Source organism: Megalops cyprinoides, chromosome 19 (assembly GCF_013368585.1).
Source record: "Megalops cyprinoides isolate fMegCyp1 chromosome 19, fMegCyp1.pri, whole genome shotgun sequence".
Classification (NCBI taxonomy): domain Eukaryota; kingdom Metazoa; phylum Chordata; class Actinopteri; order Elopiformes; family Megalopidae; genus Megalops; species Megalops cyprinoides.
The window spans coordinates 29,343,126-29,362,194 of NC_050601.1; the positions used below are offsets into that span (position 1 = coordinate 29,343,126).

Genomic DNA, 19,069 nt, shown 5'->3' on the forward strand with positions numbered 1-19,069 from the left:
CTGTTAACCATTGTTAACTGGCTGGGGAGTTAATGTTAGCTGTCTAGCGATAGATTTGACAAACATAGCTAGTTAGCTAACAGGCTACCTATCTGAACAATTGTTGAAGACTAGCTACTTAAACAGGTTGGCTGCTTCATTTGTGATACTCTGACTAAGCCCCTGACAACAGCAATGCTTACATCTCCACGTAAAGTATGGTTAGTTTTATTTCACTTGCTAGTAATCAAGCTAATGTGGGGATCCACAGAATTGTTTTTAGGTGTAGATCTACAGAACTAACCAATCAAAGATGATTTTGGAGGTAGCCAGCTTGTTATATTTAAGGAAGTCAGCTAGCTAATCAAATATATATATTGGTTAGCAATAATGTTACACATCAGTAGCTAGCTAGCTGATGTTAGCTAGTCACATTAGCAAGTCTATCTTGATCTTTCACTTAGTTTATGAACTTATCAATTTACAGACAGCCATGTGTTCCTGCTGCAGATGCCGTCGCCTGCGGAGTTGTTTTCCCTTTCAGGAGTACGCTCACACATTGCATACTGTTTTAGATGTGGCTGAATCAAACAAAGTATTGCCAGATACTAAATCTTTTTCTTCCCGCTGTCAACATTCTCATGCCTCTGTGATGCGGCTGTGCACTAATAACGTACTATGCAGCCTGTAGGTGGTAGTCTTGAGCACCCCGTCATGACATGAGACACAAATCCTACTGCTCAAACTTGAGCTCTTGAAATAATAGCCTTGTAACAACTACACTGAATTATTAGCTAATTTTTAGAAGGTAATGTAATTACATTATTTGAATCAACTACAGTCTTTCTAGATTTTTCTTCTTATAAAACATTGGCAGTATGTTGATAATGTCTTGCAGTGTTATTTTTGTCTCATCTTATTTTCGTCAACAGTATCTTGTCTTCGTTATCATTGGCAAAATTAAAAAATCCTTCATCAATGAACATTTTCGTCAGTAATTTCATTGACGAGATTAACACTGCATTCTTCATTATGTGATCACACTGCGAGTGATATAACAGCATTTGTAGCACTCAGCACCCATATGAAGCCAATGTAATGTTCTCAACTACTGTCATTTGCTGTCCAGATAGTGTAATAATATTCTAATGAATCTGTCTCTAGTTTTCTTATGTTCATGTATGCCCAGATTATCACTTAATAAAATTATAACCCACACCACGCTTTGCATCACTGAGTTCTATTTTATTGAGAAAACAAAATAAACACACATTTTCACAGATAAACAGAAATATACAAATATGCCCTTCCTCTTGTAAAGCACTGAAATCTGTTCTTTTAAATTCTTTTCCTTTTTTATTGTTCAAACTCACTGAACATGCTTCTGTCTTATGATCATATACTTTCATGTCCTGCCAGTGTGTCTTATCCAATCAGAACATTGATCAAGGTGGTTGGTGTGATAGTTCAGTTAAAGGTGCTATGTTTTTAAACTGTTATTAGTGAATGCTGAAAGGAATTCCAAAGGTGGACCCATAATAATGCAAACTCCACATATACAATGCACAATGTGTGCTCTCATTCACTTTGCCATTCACACATGCATGCACATATGTGCACACACAGACACACAAACAAATTCCATCTTCTGTTTCTATGTTTCTCTTTCTCTGCTGTCAGCAAAAGATCCTGTGGGTAAAACAATTGGTTACTAGAGAAGAATAATGTATAAAAATGTGCTTGTTTGAGATACACAGATCCAAAGCATTTCACCCTACTGTATGCTGGTCTATGCCTAATGAACAAGATAATGCTAACATACTGTTGACTTTTTTTTTAACTTTGTGCTGCGAATGTCTATTTATTCTTGCCTGCTTTGTCTACACTGCTGGTCACTTTGCAGGGCTTCTCACCATTACACTGAACTGTTGGACTGTTCCTGTGATGCAGGGGGGTTCCAGGAGGCAGTGGTTTGGTCCATTGTTTCAGGCAGACTACCTCTTCTTTGTGGCAGAGCCACCCCTGGGAACAGTCAATCACAGATCAACAATCATCCATTAGTTTTCAATATTACAGTGTCTTTAGGTGAAGCAAACCAGATACAAGACATGCATTGATAGTTTAAAAACAGCCATTAGTTTTAATGTAGCACTACAATGTGCCATACCTAAAACAGTTTTAAATGCAGAGGGACTGTTGTGGCCTTTTTACTTTAGCTCACTGCCTTCCTTAACAATGGACACTTCTCAGAAGTTTGCATCAGCTATCCATTGCTGTAGCTATCCAGTCAAGAAGGTCCCCAGAGACCCTAACATGCCATCGGGATCCTTTAATCGGGATCGAGATCCCTCTCTGTGGGAATATCTGTCAGCACCCTCTCCATAAGCCTTTCATATGTTGATGGTGCATTGCAAAGTCCTTGTAATTTGCAAAGTTTTCTTGTATATTTGCCCTGTGATAAAATCTGTTGTCACTTACAGGCCACCTGCCAGTAGCTGTGACCTAAATCCAATGAGGAGAAACAGCATCAATGCAGGGTGGCACATATGAGTCTTTGAGAGGTATTTCATTCAGCTGTCACTTCTCTGTTTAGATTTGCCAGGTTCTGTCCTTCTTAGGGACTATCACACCCAGGGAAGCTCATGGACTTATCTCTTGCAGGCATTGTTCCTCAGCTTCCATTCTGGCTACCAGTAGGTGTTGGGATCTTCATTAGAGGGTGCCTGTATTGTGTGCTGCAACAGGTGGGTCCAACTCACTTCAGTGTGGCAAATGGTTAAGACACAGGGGAACTGGTACATGACATCCCAAAGATGGCTTCACAATGGCTTGGTGGGAGGCTGGCAGATGCAGTGGGGTTTGGGGAAATGTATATTTGTGGTAAGCAAGGGCAGGTACTGAGGTTGGGAACTTCCAAGGTTGCTCTGCCTCTTTTGTTTAGCCTTTGGAGGTTTTCAGAGGTGATCTATAGGAGCTGATGCAGTCTGGGGCAGGAGCCCTACTCTGGCAAAGGGCTCTGGGCAATGATCATTTGAACATCAATCCAGTCAGATGGTTACTGGAGAGTAGCAGCACCTCTTTGGCCACATCCAATACTCCTTCCACCCTCTGCAGGAAGTTCAGCCCCAGCAGGCATCATTCTGGGACATCGGCCACTCTGACAGTGTGGTGATAGATGACACAAGCCACTTCAGGGCATGCTTCACCACCAGCTAGCACTGGAGCCCTTTCTCTAGGGACTCTGACCAACAGCACCTATGTGGCCACTGGCTAGATGCCATGAGGGGGTAGGGGAGAGTTTAGAGTGATGGAGACCCTGTGTCTGAGAGGAATTGTGCGGGGTGTCCTGATACTTGTACGTTCACTTTAACATGAGGAGACCCCATCTCCCATCCTCACTCATTCAGTAGTGATCACACACCCTTCACTTTTGCGCCGCCCCAAGCCCTTTTGCAGCATACTGGCTGCAAGAGGTGGGAGGACACAGAACAAAACAGAACAGAGGTGCTAACTCTTAAAGTGGACATGAAACACTAGATGTATTTTACAAGATGGATTCCCACTCTAAAACTCCTTATAGGTTTAACACTGTCAGTGAAACTGGATTAAAAATAATAAGTAATCTAAGTTACATTTTTGAAACAAGTGTAGCACCATCTTGTCTACTACTAGTGACAGCACTGACAATCACTGACTCAATGGAAAATAAGAAAAGCCAAACTAAAAAGTGATGCAAGGGGGGGGTCACTTTTATATTGCTCCTGGATGCCGCAATGAAAGAAAGATTGTCCACTCTCATACTTTGCCTCTTAAGCGGCAAGCAGTTCTTTATCATTGGCTAGCTACACTGAAACGAAAGAATCCTCCAATTAGCTGTGATGCTAGGGTTTGTAGCGAGCACTTTGTAAAAGAGGTGTCAGGGCTCCCGCCCCCTAGCTGTTGTGTTTTTGTTTTTCCCTGTCCATGTGCCTTTGTTTTCCTTGTGTTCTAGCCCTGCCCCGCTCTCCGCCCTGTCTCCGCCCACCTGATTGTCTCCACCCGCCTGCCTGCACACCTGCTTCCCATCTCCTAATCAGCCCAGCCCTATATCTACCCTGCTTGTCTCTGTGTTTCTGCCTGTCTCGTTTCAGTGTTTCTGCCTGTCTCGTTTCCCGCCTGTTTACCCTGTTTGGATTTTGCTGGTTTTTGCCTCGCCTGTTCCTTGACTTCGTTTTTGCCTGCCCTTCTGTCCTGATTGCCTGATCTGCCTGCCTTCAAGGTTTGACCCTGCCTGTTACTGTTTTTGATCCCTGTTTTGCCCTTGGACTGCTTACCTGGTATTTTGACCCTGCCTGTTTTTGGACTGCCTGCTTGTTTGAGGATTCTGCTATTAAACGCCTGTAATTGGAGCACTCGTGGTCCGTGCCTGAGTCCTGACAAGAGGACTATGTGGACAAAAGGGTTTTGGAGTCAGACGTACTGGTGATTCGCTGGACCAACAAGCTGAAGTCCGAGGCCACTCTTATAAGATTATATACAGACCGTCTGACCCAGTCTAATAGCAAAGCAGTAGCTGTGTGCTGTAAGGAAAGGGCCCAATGGTACGCCCATCTGGCAGAGCAGAGAGAGGTATGACCAGGGTTATGTTACGTCTCGTCAAAGCACAGCCATCTAGTTTATAAGATAATGATTAGATAATATGTAAGGGATAATGTACAGCGAGTTGGTCATTATTGTAAAATAAACCCCGACAAGGTGATGCAGGACCCCGACGCAAAGCTGTACATTATCCCACTTATTACACGGCCACTTACCAAAGAAATCAATAATTTGACACAAAATATTGATTTAAAAATTAGTTTATTTTTTTAATCACTTTTCTCTCGAACAACAAGTAAGTTACTCTCGAAATTCTACGTACCACTGCCGCGACTACTGTCTTCCTGAGTCGACTTTCCAACTAACCTCATGACGTAGTTAGTGACGCAATGGCAATATGGCGGTGAGCCAGAGTGAAAGCATAAGTTAGTTCCAAATATAAATCTATTATAATTTAACGTGTAATCGTTTTATATCTAAAACTTTCTCAAAATAAATTCCAACACACTTAATTCTGTACAAAAATTAGGCTGTTTCATGTCCACTTTAAGAGCACTACAATATATTTAATAAATGTTACAGGGCAATTGATTACCCACTGTACACACTTAGAGTCCTGCTGTTCCTACCGCACCTGTGTGAGTATAGATGCACCACAGTGCTCCCATGAGGCTGATGCCAATCAGGAAAGCAGCGAACACAATCCCCACCACTGGGCCAGTGTCAACCCCAGTGCCTGATGGAGAGACCCAGAGAGAGGATGTCATAAAGGAAGTGACATCACAGCACAAAACAAGGAGGATTAGGATTAACCAAAGGAGTGTTTCCTAAGCAACTTCCACATAAAACTACTGCCTTGTGCATGTAGCATTAGAACTGCACTAGAAAAACAGTGAGGGCTTGTGCCCTGGCACTGATCTCAGGCTTCTTAATGTGATTGGACATTTAGAGGGAGCTGTGGAACTAAGGATGACCCTTTTTGTGAGCTAAGTGAGAGGCAAAGGTTTAGAAGGACTTACTGTTCTTTGCAAGGCTCGACTTGGACAGTGGCTTCAGGTTGGGTTTGTGAGCTCTTTGACCTATGCAATACAACAGAAACACACACACATGCCATTCATCAGTACCCTTTACAACTGGACCATATCTCTTACTTCAGCATTCAGGTCATGTCTCTTCAATATTATCTCTGTCTTTGAGTTCAAGAAACTAAAAAATGGTGGTGTGTATAATTCATGACAGTTTCTTTTTAGAGGCATGTACTTCTGTTCACATAAAATGCCTGAAACTAAGGGTATACTCACACTAGGCCCGGTTGCCTTGTACCATGCCTGAGCACGATTATCTCCCCCTCCCCACTCCTCCGCTGGTCTGCGCTCACATTGCGCTTTATGTTCCGGGCCCGAGCACACTTACGTCATCACGATGCAAACTTTTTGTGTCGAAGAAAAGCGCTCTAGCACAGCACAATATAGTTCATGATTGTACTTTGAGGCTTATTTGAAGTCGTTTTTGGGTGCGGTGACACACGGCCCTCTCACATGCCTTATAGATTTATCGATTATGCAACGCAGAGATTTTCAGTAGTTTAATCACAATAATGTTAGCTTATGTTAACCAGTTAGGACTACTACTTGTGTGTGCGCTACTGTCATCATTACAACAACATACATCTTCTATTACTATTGGATAGTACACTTTTCAATTAATTCGAGAATATTTGGGTTAATAACGGGTCTTGTTCTCATCTAATTGATGAACGTGAATTGTAGTCAGCGAGTAAATTCCTCCCTCACCCGTCAGCTGCCTCCGTAAAAATCTTCATATAGCATACGTTCAGCACAATTAACTGAAAATCGCTGCGTTGCATAATCCATGCTAACTGGCTGGGGAACTAATGTTAGCTATCTAGCGATAAATTTGACAAACATAGCTAGTTAGCTAACAGGCTACCAATCTGAACAATTGTTGAAAACTAGTTACTTAAACAGGTTGGCTGCTTCATTTGTGATACTCTGACTAAGCCCTGACAACAGCAGTGCTTACATCGCCATGTAATATGGTTATTTATTTCGCTTGCTAGTAATCAAGCTAATGTGGGATCCAGAGTCATTTTTAGGTATAGATCTACAGAACTAACCAATCAAAGATCATTGTGGAGGTAGCCAGCTTGTTTAGGAAGTCAGCTAGCTAATCAAATGATGGTATAAAAGAATTATTATGACTGGGCGTGTAACTAACAGATATCCAGCTAACTGTTGCTACAATGGGTATATTTGTTAAATGGGACATGTCGCATCATTGACGTCTTGTTCGAGTTCCGTGCTCGGGCACGATTAGCGATCACACTGATGCGTACCGAGTCCAAGTGAACCTTGGCCACTTCTTCAAGCGGGCCCGGGCACGGTTTAGCGTACCATGCCCGGGCACAGTACGGACCAATCACACTAGTCAAAAGAACTGGACTTTGGGGGTCAAACGTGTTCGGGCACAGTACGGATTGCCTAGTGTGAGTACACCCTAACAAAGATGGTAGAACTAATAGAGCGAGCTACCCTGCAGTGCACATTTCAGTTCTCTAGCCAATGAAAAGCTGTACTGTTGCATGTGGTGGTTCAGCGCACTACTGACCAGCAGATGGTGCCAGAAGCCGAGCCAGGCCAAAAGACTGTGTGACTAGCACGGGTCGGGACAGAGTCCTGTACTTGCACTGGAACAGGACAGGAAGAATATGAGTGATTGTGGGTTACAGAATATCCACTGCATTCCAGCGTCCGGGTAAACTGTACTAGAGCATAGGGCACAGTACCTGCTGGTTCCTGGGCTTAGCAATGAGGGTTGGGAGGGCGGGGCCATGGTGACAGCTGTCATGTGATGTCACCCTCTGGGGCCCCTCCTCACACTGTCGCAGTCTGCAGTGCAGGAACTGGATGGAGTTGTTGTAAACAGGCCGTAGCACAAAGCTGAATCGTACCCTGTCAGCTGGCCTGCCCTCCTCTGCCTCTCCTCTCTCCCCTCTCACTTCCTCCTTCACAGTTTCCTCCCCCACTCTGGCCCTGACTCTGCCTGCCACCTCAGGGCTCAGAGTGAGTGACGGATCAAAGGCGCAACCATCCTGGATGACTGGCCAGCCTGGATTGGCCTGGGGGTCAGACAGTGGTGAAACCACACAGGAGTGAACCTCCACACCCTCCCTGATCATGCCTGTCACTGACACCTGTGGGGGAGGGAGGGAGAAGGAGTGGGACTAACGTTAACATCATAACACCCAGAACTGGCCCATAGCACTTTTTAAAACATGCACAAAAAACAAAAATTAAGGCAATCTAAGCTCAGTAGTTAAAGCATTTGACTCAAGTACCAGCTCAACCTGGGTTCAATCCCAGCCATGTCATCAACCATCAATGGCAGCCAACAGCTTCAGAACAAACGGGCTTCCGGACTTCTGGTGAAGCAACTACCCGTGATGGCCGCCTAGCTTTCAGCTCCGCTGGGCAGGGAACCCTTAGCCCCCATAAAATAACTTATATAAGTTCATTGCATTAAAGTAATATAACACAAACCAAAATTCTTTACAACAAAAGCAAAACAAAAGCACTACCTGCTCGACCGCTTAGACACCAAAAAAAGACTCCGACAGCAGAAGAGGCCTCGCACAATGACACTAAAGCCGAACTCACTAGCATCAAAGTTCTTTTGCAAGGAATTGCAGCTGGTGTGAGCAAAATGAAAACTGGGCTCGAAATATTTCAAACCATGGTGCAACAACTAGGGAATAGAATGTCGGAGGCTGAAACCCAAATTTCAGGACTGGAGGATGTTAGCAATAACAGGGGGGCAGCTATAGATTCTGTAGTGGTAAACATGGAGAGAGACTCCAGAAGAAAGTTACCTACTTGGAAGACACAGGGAGATGGAACAATGTCCAGATTATGGGCACCATAGAAAACGCGGAAAAACAAGACATGAATAGTTTCACACTCGCCCTACTCTCTGAAAAACTGGGTCTCAATGTGGAAAAAGGGTTTGAAATAGAGCAAGCACACTGCACTGGCCCAATACGGGAGGGTGGCCGCTGCCGACACATCCTTGTTCATTCTCTGCAATTCAGCGCTAGAGAAACCATTCTGCGGGCCGCCCAGGAGAAGAGGAGAGTTGAATGGCAGGGGAAGCGGGTGTCCTTCTTCCAGGACCTCTCCCAAGAGGTGTTATAGACAGGCTTGGGGAGTAACGGAACACATGGATCAGTGTTACGTAATTAGGATACAAAAAAAAGGTAACTGTATTCCGTTACAGAAAAAAAAGACATAATCAGATTACCGATACACTTAGTAAAAATGGGGATTATTAGCAGGATTACAATTTTAATATACATTTCAAAATAAAGAACGATATACTACCATGCACATGCACACATATTACAACACTTCACAAGTCTCAAAACACCACAGTGGTCTTGAGTGAAACCATAGCCAATCTTACAGTTGCCAATTCATTATTATGGCCTCTAATGAAAAAAATGCTCTCACTGGGTGGACATTTTGCCATTATTTTCTTTAAAGCAGAGAAGGGGAACAACATCACAGTACAGTGAAAGTTATGCCTTCCAGCTGTAAAAATGCTGTCATCATCCAAGGACTCAACATCTAATTTAAAGAAACATTTACAGGTAAGACCAACTGCTAACATTTGCTACACAGAAATCCAGTTAGCTAAAGTTAATGTTAGTTAGCTAGCTAACCTGTCAATACTACTACTACTACTACTACTACTGAAAAATATTTTGGGACTGTAGGTGTTGATACTGGTAACGGGGTGGTGTATGGGTAAAAACACAAGCCCCAGACCAGAATAAGCTTAACTAACATTAAGTTGCTAGCTAGCTAGCAAACAGTACTTAAGATCAGAAGTCAATATCTTGGCTTGCAGTATGAATGTTAAAATGAAGTATTTGTTCAGAAAAGACATGATGAAGCTGTATTGGTTTCATAGCTAGTAAAGTGTGTGAAAGCCAAATTAGCTAGCTAGGTAAGTCTAGCTAGCTAGCTACTATCACATTCCGCTGACAAATACAAATGTCACCTTGCAAACAAACACATAGCTAGCTAGCTAGCTACAGTAAAAAAAAAAAACACAAAGAAAGTTACATTTATTCATTTAGCAGACACTTTTATCCAAAGCGATGTACAAAAGTGCATATAGTGGGCAAACAACAGGCACAAGGGCAAGATGTGTACAGGTCATACAATGTAGATTGTGCTGAAGCTGAGCACAAGGTCAGTATAGCGAGACAGAACTAATCTGATCTAAGGTTACATACATCAAATACAGTCACTGGGATAATAAAGTGCTGCTATACTACCTAGGCAAAAAAGTGCTACAAATACAATGTAAGAGAGTGCTACAAGTATGAGCCAAGAATCTTAGATTTGCAAGGTCAAATGGCAAGGGTGTCAGTCCAGGTAGAGTCTGAAGAGGTTTGTCTTCAGCCCACGTCTGAAGGGTTGCAGTGAAGGAGTTGTTCTCAGGGGGGTGGGGAGTTCATTGCACCACTGTGGGGGCGATGATGGAAAAGATAGATATTTCATTAAGATAAAAGATAGCTTGCTAGCTAATTTGGCTTTCATGCACTTTGCTCAACTGTCATATTACTAATAGCTATCTAGCTAGCTATCAAACTTACAGCCTCATCACATCTCTTCTGACAAAATGGTTAATTTTACCACAGACACTGCAAGCAAACTGTTCTGACAATTTTATATTGTTAGCTAGCTAGCTACCAAATTAACATTATAGTCATATTTGGTATTGAAGCAATCCAAAAGTAACAGAAAGTAATCAAGTTACATTACTTTAATATTGTGATACTTGGATTAGGTTACTGACTAAATTTTTTAACAGGTAATTAGTAATTGTATCGGCATACATTTTTAAAGTAACCCTCCCAACCCTGGTTACAGAGGCGTAAGAAATTCAATGCAGTAAAACAGCGACTCCAGGGGAAGAAGATACGCTGTGCTAACATTATATTGCGTTGGAACTCTAGCTACACAGGTATGTTTAAGTTGTGACTGGCTAGCATATTGTAGTGTTAGCAGATGATCAGTAGCAGTTAGCTAACGCCATTCAGTGTTTATTAGCTTAAGATTTTGCTTGGACAATTTGGATGATCTGTTGGTGTGTACCACAACCATAAGGCTTCAAATAACTAATTTCAGTTTGTGAGAAACTGTGTTACTAATGTTGTTCACTAACGCTATACTCCAACACAAAAAGAGGTACCGAGCTGGCATAGTTCTTAAAGTGTTACAAAAGGACACGAAGTCAAGAGGCATTATGTTTTTTTCTTTAATTTATTCTTATTATTTTCAATATTGATATCAGCCGTTTAAGGTTACAGCCTTTCTGTCAAAGACACTGATTACTGCACGCAATATGTGAGGATGATCAAGGTTTTACAGTGAAGATTACTAGCGTGCACCAACAGTTTCATCTACTTCTTACTAGAAATTGATATGTTAGTCGGGGGCTGGGGGAGAGTGTTCAGCAGGACGGGGACTTCTAGTTTCACAGATGTATTATTGCAGTTTCGTTAGAGAGGAGAAACCACTAAATCCCGTTCTGTTCATAATGGAGACATGGTTCCAAATGTTTTGCTCCTTTTTTTTGGGTGTTGCCTGTTGGTTTTGTCTTTGTCAATTATCATGTCCATGGTCACGCAGGGGAGAGTCGCAAGGTGGGCAGGGCCTCTTCACACTATTTTTTCAAGTCAACCAAGCTTCAATTATCTTTCAGAAGATATAGTAATCATAAGATAATATGGTAAATATGCTCAAAGCTCAAAGTGCTGTCTTGGAATGTTAAAGGGGCAAATCTGGCTCTTGAGAAAGAAGCTTCTGCTATACTTAAAGCGGAATAGAGTAGAACTTGTCTTTTTACAGGAGACCCATTTATAGAGAAAGAAGAGTCATTAACACTGCAAAGGGAGTGGGTAGGAAAGGTTTATTTTGGCGCAGGCCCTTCCAATAAGAGGGGGATTATTATTTTAATACATAAACATCTTAACATTAATTTGGACGCTATTTCATCCTACCGATACAGAATATACTTTTTACTCAAATCCACATGCCTCTGTTACGAGAGGGTAGACTGCCACACACACATATGTACCCAGTGTTTTTGGTTTATTTATTTATTTTCTTTTGGCACTTGCTGCTGACATCATCATGCAGCTGACGGTTCCTCGGAAGGCGGGGCTACCTGCCATTTGATTGTTAAAAGAAGCTCCAGGTGATCAAATGGGTGTGGTGGAAAATGGCGGGTAATGGTGACAGCAACAGCCACCAGGAGCTGAGTGCTTGGTTGCCTCCAACGGGAAAGAATAATGCGAGATTGATCACCTCGTGGGTTCTCGCTGTAGCAAGCGGAGAAAAAAACTAATAGTGAAACGGAGCTGAGTTATGTGCATGTAGGTTTAGAATAATTTCAGCTGAGCCATTTACTTAACGCTAACCAAAAAAGAAGGGTTGGTCACCGACGCCATCCACAAGCCCACGGGAAGAGGGACTTACACGGGTGCCACTCATGCGATATTTTAAGAAAAATACAAAAGAAAAAAAAACCTGAACGAACAAAATATGGAACGATCCCCAAGACCGCAGAGTTGGCCACCGAGGCAGGCGAGGACGAGCTGGCCCAACAAGCACCAAGGAGACCCAGGCAGCAGGTAGGCCCCGTCCTTTTCGAGGTCCATCTGGTGCCATTTTGTTTTCTTTTTCTCTACATTTGCACACACGCCAGGTTATGCTCGTACTTCTCACAACGCCATACTGACAAAACGAGCCAGGGAGGTAGCGAGTACGTAACACCTCGTAATCTAGGATAGACTATTTCTTGGTTTCAAAAGCATTAGTCTCTATCACTGAACAAACATCTATAGGTAATATTGTGCTGTCAGATCATGCACCTGTGGAGATGGTATTACATCTTGGATGAGGAGCAAGTCACTCAACAAGGTGGAGACTTAACACATCCCTGCTTCAAAATGAGCAATCTTGTAATTTCATTAAACGCGAAATATTAGAATATTGGGAAGATAATGGGGGATCAGTCTCCAGCAGTTGAGTGGGACGCATTCAAGGCAGTTTTGAGAGGCCGCCTTATTAAACACTGTTCCTACCTAAAAAAAACAAGCTGCCAGTCGTGTCACTGAATTGGAGAAAGAAATCAAAGACCTAGAAGGAATACATGCTTCACAATTAGACAAGTCAATGCTGCCCAAACTTAATAAACTTGAATTAGAATTTAACTCCATTTTGCAAAAAAAGCAGAATTTGCACTATTCCGATGCAGACAGAAGTACTAGGAACAAGGGGAGTGGGCAGGAAGGTTCTTGGCTCAAAGGGCATGACAACAGTATTCTCACTAATCACTAATACCTGATAAGGAGGAGATAGTGAGGGACGATGCAGACATTAATAAAACATTTAAATTGTTTTATGAACAACTATATACATTGGAATGCAGTGATAGCCATGTTGACCTAGATAGTTTTTTTCTACGGTGGATCTGCTAATCTTATCAGAGGAAGAACAAAATGAAATGGGCGTGGATATTACCTTGTAGGAGATTCAGCAAGCCATCCGAGACTTACAACCTGGGAAGTCTCCAGGCACGGATGGCTTCCCAGTCTAATTTTTTAAGGTTTTCTCAGATGTATTTGCACCGTGGCTTCTCGCCGTTTTCCAAGATGCTGTAGAAAAGGGTTGTCTTCCAGACAGTATGCAAGAGGCAGTAATAAATTTAATACATAAAAAAGACAGGGATCCACAAAAATGTGGCAGCTACTGGCCGGTTTCATTATTAAATGTAGATGCCAAGCTATTAGCTAAGATCTTGGCAAAAAGGTTAGAGGTATACTTACCAAAACTGATCCATTCTGACCATGTAGGATTCATTTAAAATAGGACATCAGCAGACAATGTCCGCAGACTGCTCCATTTAATGTGGCAAACCAGAAACAATGTAGAAGCCACTGTTGCCTTCTCTTTGGACACAGATAAGGCTTTTGACAGGGTGGAGTGGGGGTACCTGTTCAGAGCACTTGAGAGATTTGGGCTGGGGTCTTCATTTATTAAACTGGTTAAATTGTTATTTTCTGGTTCTAGGGCCGCAATAATGACAAATGGGATAAAGTCCTCTCCATTCCAACTTTATAGAGGGACGAGACAGGGCTGCCCCCTTCCCCCTTGATTTTCGCTCTGGCAATGGAACCATTGGCCATTGCAATTAGGAATAACAACAATATAGTTGGTATTAAAACTTGCGAAGTAGAGCATAAACTGCTCTTGTATGCAGATGACATTCTGCTGTTGTTGGCGAACCCTGGCACAGCTGTGCCACATGTCCTGGCAGTAGTGGATTCCTTCTTGCGGGTGTCTGGCTATAAAAATAAACTGGACAAAGTCTGAAGCAATGCCTTTGTCTAGATTTTGTCCACCAAGTGTCAGAGGGAACTGGCAATTTAAATGGCTTACTTCAGGATTAATGTATTTAGGGATCAAGCTCACTCCCTGTTTGGATAACATCATGACTGTAAATCTCTTCCCCCTTGTTCAGAAGATAGAGAGCACTTTACAAAATTGGTCGAAATTAGGGCTATCATGGTTGGGAAAAATCAACATGCTGAAAATGATAATAGTCCCACAAATGAATTATATTACTTATACGTTACCACTGAGTTTCCCCCCTCCTTTACTAACAAGGTATAATAAAGTGGTAAATCATTTTCTGTGGGGTGGCAAAAACCCTTTTAATCGTACAAAGGTTTATGCAGCTATAGAGAATGGAGGCCTTGGTCTCCCTAGAGTAGAATGGTATCACTATGTATTCTGTTTACAACAGCTGTCAAAGTTATATATGGGGATAGAACAAGCCCCTGGGTGGGTACAAATTGAGAGAGAACTTACAAAACCCTATCCAGTCCTTGCCTTTATTACACAGACAAGTGGTGGAATTCCATATAGAAACCCGGTGTTGGCTTTTGCACAGGAAACATGGAAGACCTCCCACCAGATTACAGGACCAAATCCCTCCTTCACAAAGAAAACATCCATATGGCACAATAAATTACTGAAAATAAACAAGAAAACATTTCACTGGGCTGAGTGGATAGAGGCAGGTATTTTTTATATTGAGAATATACATATAGTGTATTTGAAGAAGACCACCTTGTGTCACCTTTGAGCAGTTGAAGAGCAAATATAAAGTCCCTAAAAAGACTTTTGGAAATATCTTCAATTAAGCAGCTGTATTATGACAATTAATAGGAAGGTACCTCTGATCTCAAAAACAGGAAGTGCTGCAAACAAAATGGCTCCCAAAGGGGGGGGGGGCATCTTTGTTTTACTCTATATTGAGGTGGTCACAACCACCCAAAACTTGATGGCCTTAAGATAAGAGACAGATTTTGTGGGGGAGTTGTCAGAGGAAGTATGGCAGGAGGTCATTGGTTTGAGGTTTAAGACATTGAGAGAAATGCAGACACACCTGATTAACTATAAGATCATTATTATTACATATGCTCTACAAATGTACAATGGTGCAAAGCCTTTGGTCTAATGTTATCACCTTTGTCAATACTGTGGTTGGTTCATCATTGGTGCAGAGTGCTGCACTCTGATTATTAGGTATAAAACCCAAGGAGGCTGGTCTGAATACCCATCAGTCTTTATGGTGCAGAATAACCCTCACAACTGGGTGTAGGATAGTGCTTTGGCACTGGAAAACTAAGGGGGTTATCCCTCTCAGGGAGTGGTCGGAGGAAATGACCAAAACAGCTTCTTATGAAGACCTGTGCTATAAGCGGAACTGCAGACAGGGTATTTATGAAAATCTGGGGCCCCTATATTAATATGATAGAATCTGAATGAACTGTGTTATACATGTGATGATGCTCTGCTTTTGTGCTGTCCTCCTGCGTATGGTGAATTTTTTCTTAACTTGATCTCTTTTTTTGTGTCGTTTTTGTCTATTTATATGTTTCGTCCTTTTTTTTCTTATGTTCCTTGGGTGAAATGGAGTTGTAAGAAAATACAATAAAAAGTGAATTACAAAAAAACAAACTGCCTTCCTCCTGCTTGGGATAAGGGTGCATCTGTCTGCAGGGGTTACTTTCCTCACCCCCCTCGGGCACCCTGTAATTCAGCAGGCACCTGCAAGTTGCTTGGATGACATCAACAAAGTAGCACCTTTCCTCCAATGAGTGCCCACTCTGCTGTGGTGCACTGTACAAAAACAGCTATTGGCTGCAGGCAGGTGTATCAAAGGATACACCCATGTGGTCTAAACAGTAATATAACTTTGAGGGGGACATCGTGTCACTTTCCTCAAAACAAAAACAAAAAAACTTGGGCTTCCTTTACCTATAGGAACAAAAAAGTCCTGGCAAATCCACTCTTAGTTCTTGTTTCTTTACACCTGAAATGAGACACTTCAGTCCTTGTTGTTCACAAGGATTGTATTCCCTGACCTAACAGTACAATGAAATGAATAAGATTCTCACTCTGATAGACAGAACTCAAAAACACTGACCTCCATATAGATAGGGAGAGACATTGACCTCCACATAGAGAGAGAGAGAGACACTGACCTCCACATCAATAGGGAAGAATCAGCAGAGAGACTGACCTCCACACAGACAGGAGTCAGGAAGGAGACTGACCTCCACACAGATAGGGAAGAACTAGGAGAGAGACTGGCCTCCACACAGACAGGAGTCAGGAGAGAGACTGACCTCGACATAGACACGATTATCTGCCATGATGACGCAGGGCCCCATCTCTCTCTGCTCGAACGCCTCTGTCACAAATAGCTGCAAGGAGAAGAGTGGGGCAACCGAACGTCCCAGATCCATATCCTGCCCCTTCTGCTCTCCCCACAGAAGAGAGGATGTGTCCTGGGGTGCACTGGGAGGGGTGGGAACCACAGCTAAACAGCTGAACTGTAGAGGGGTAAAACAAACACTGACTGACCACCTCACACACCCATTACATTACATTACATGCATGTAGCAGATGCTCTTATCCAGAGAGACTTCCAGCACAACAGAACATAATTGAATCCATTAAAATCCATTTTAACAAGCAACAGTGTCAGACCAGGCTAACAACACTCCCTGTTGTCTGGATGAACTTAGCAGACTCTCTTATTTGTTAGTGTTTGTGTATGTGAGGTGCTCAGTGAATGTGTGTGTGTATGGTACCCAGTCACCACACAAACACTGTTAACACACAAACACTGAATAGAGCACTTCACATACACAAACACTCACTGACCACGCGCACACACACCAACACTGTCCGAGAACCTCACACACACTATCACTACTCACCTCACAAACACTGACTGAGCACCAGATGCACAAACACAGAGTGACCACTACTCACACACAAACTTCGACTGTCCTCTTCACACACACAAACACTGACTGGACACCATGCACACAAACATTCAACGAGCACCTCACATAAACAAACACTAAGAGACCACCACACACAAACATTGACTGACCACCTCACACACAAACACTGATTGAGCACCACACACACAAACAATGAATGAGCACCACACAGACTGACCACCTCATACTCACAAACACTGACTGAGCACCACACACACGCAGACTGACCACCTCACACACAAACATTAACTGAACATCTCACACAAAAACCCTGACTGACCACCACATACAAATACACTATATGGACAAAAGTATTTGGCCACACCTGTTTTTCAGGGTTTGGGCTAGGCCCCTTATCTCCAGTGAAGGGCAAACTTAATGCTTCAGCATACCAAAACATTTTGGACAATGCTATGCTTCCAACTTTGTGGCAACAGTTTGGAGAAGGCCCTTTTCTATTCCAACATGACTGTGCCCCAGTGCACAAAGCAAGGACTATAAAGACATGGTTTGATGAGTTCGGTGTGGAAGAACATGACTGGCCCGCACAGAGCCCTGACCTCAACCCCATCGAGCACCTTTGGGATGAACTGGAACGGAGACTGCGAGCCAGGCCTTCTCGTCCAACATCAGTGCCTGACCTCATAAACGCTCTACAGAATGAATGGGCGCAAATTCCCACAGAAACACTCCAAAATCTTGTGGAATGCCTTCCAAGAAGAGCGGAAGCTGTTATAGCTGCAAAAGGGGGACCAACTCCATATTAAAGTATATGTATTTGAATACAATATCATTACAATGTAATGGTCAGGCATCCGAATACTTTTGTCCATAGTGTACGCGTCCAAGCCAGTGACTGAGTAAGGCCAGTAATACACTGTATGATTTTATAAGGATTTTGCTATGGTTCACACCAACCATTTTTCAAGACTGCAGTGAAACCTTGAGGTGAGGATCGGGCCACTTACCTTGCACAGCAAAGTCAGCAACATCCAATTAACTGACACTATGTCCTCTCACATGGACTACAACACCCTAATGAAATGCACTGAGATTACCCAATAGAAACTTGACATACTCAAAACAGCCAATGGTGAAGAGGGTGGTGGTTGCTGCAGCACAATCCAATTGGACTCAGGAAAGGGAGGAAATACTAGCAGAACTGTGGCAGGAGCATAGATGTCTCCCTGATATATCTCCCTAATATCTATTGTGACAGTTATCACAACTGAGGAAAAGTTGTCAGCAGCCTGGCAGGTACATACATAATAGCAACCTAGCTAAAAGCTAACAATCAGAATGCCATTTATAGCCAGATAGGCAGGAAGATAGGATGATAGCATACAAGTCTTTCCATCAGCATGCATGCATGAGTGTGTGAGGGACAGTATGGTAGTGATTTAGTCTACTTTTATTGTTCACTCTACTATGACTATTAGCTATGAGTCAGTAAACACATGACCTAGCTACCCTATGACTGCACTGTTTTTTACTTTCTAGGCCACCATACAACAACTATTCACACCTATCATCCTAAACCTGTAAAGTAACAATTCAAGCTTTCCTGCTTTGGCTTCTTGGTGCAAAATAATTTCACAACTATACAGGCACATCCAGCACTCAAGCAAACAGTGTGCCAGGTCATTTCTGTTTGTGAGTACAAAAGCAAAGAGCAGGTAGAGCTAATAAAGCACTGCCATCACAAACAGGGCAGCTAATCGAGTGCCGATGGGTGCAGGCTGAGGAAGTCGCCATCATCTCACATGGATGAGCTGTGGGATCTGCTGGTCTGCTGGCTCTTCCCAGGTCCCATTCCACATGCCAACCGGGGCCTTGCTGCTCCATAGCAAAACCTGCCCGGAATGATGATGGGATTTATTGTAGTCTTGATTAAAGATGGCAACAGAAGCATGCTGTTTTGTTCAGTCTAGTATCATACTGATCTCTGACTTCTTTCTCTCTCTACATTTTTAAATTCAATGAGTTTCATTGTTATGACATATATGTATTTATGTTGTCACAGAAGATGCTCAACTGTGATATATGTGCACTCAC

At 42.7% G+C, this 19,069-nt stretch overlaps 1 protein-coding gene across 1 annotated transcript in view; it reads right to left on the bottom strand.

The window, feature by feature from the left end:
- Positions 1–1,894: 1,894 nt before the first annotated feature.
- The window catches only part of engl (endoglin, like), a 47,582-nt gene continuing 30,407 nt past the window's right edge, over positions 1,895–19,069 (bottom strand). Inside the window, exons 13-19 of the mRNA XM_036552151.1 lie at positions 18,778–18,867; positions 16,349–16,555; positions 7,364–7,771; positions 7,186–7,264; positions 5,577–5,636; positions 5,192–5,293; positions 1,895–2,001 (exon numbers count right to left, since the gene is read on the bottom strand). Of these exons, the coding sequence (XP_036408044.1) occupies positions 1,895–2,001; positions 5,192–5,293; positions 5,577–5,636; positions 7,186–7,264; positions 7,364–7,771; positions 16,349–16,555; positions 18,778–18,867 (1,053 nt within the window). The remainder of the gene's footprint in view (positions 2,002–5,191; positions 5,294–5,576; positions 5,637–7,185; positions 7,265–7,363; positions 7,772–16,348; positions 16,556–18,777; positions 18,868–19,069) is intronic.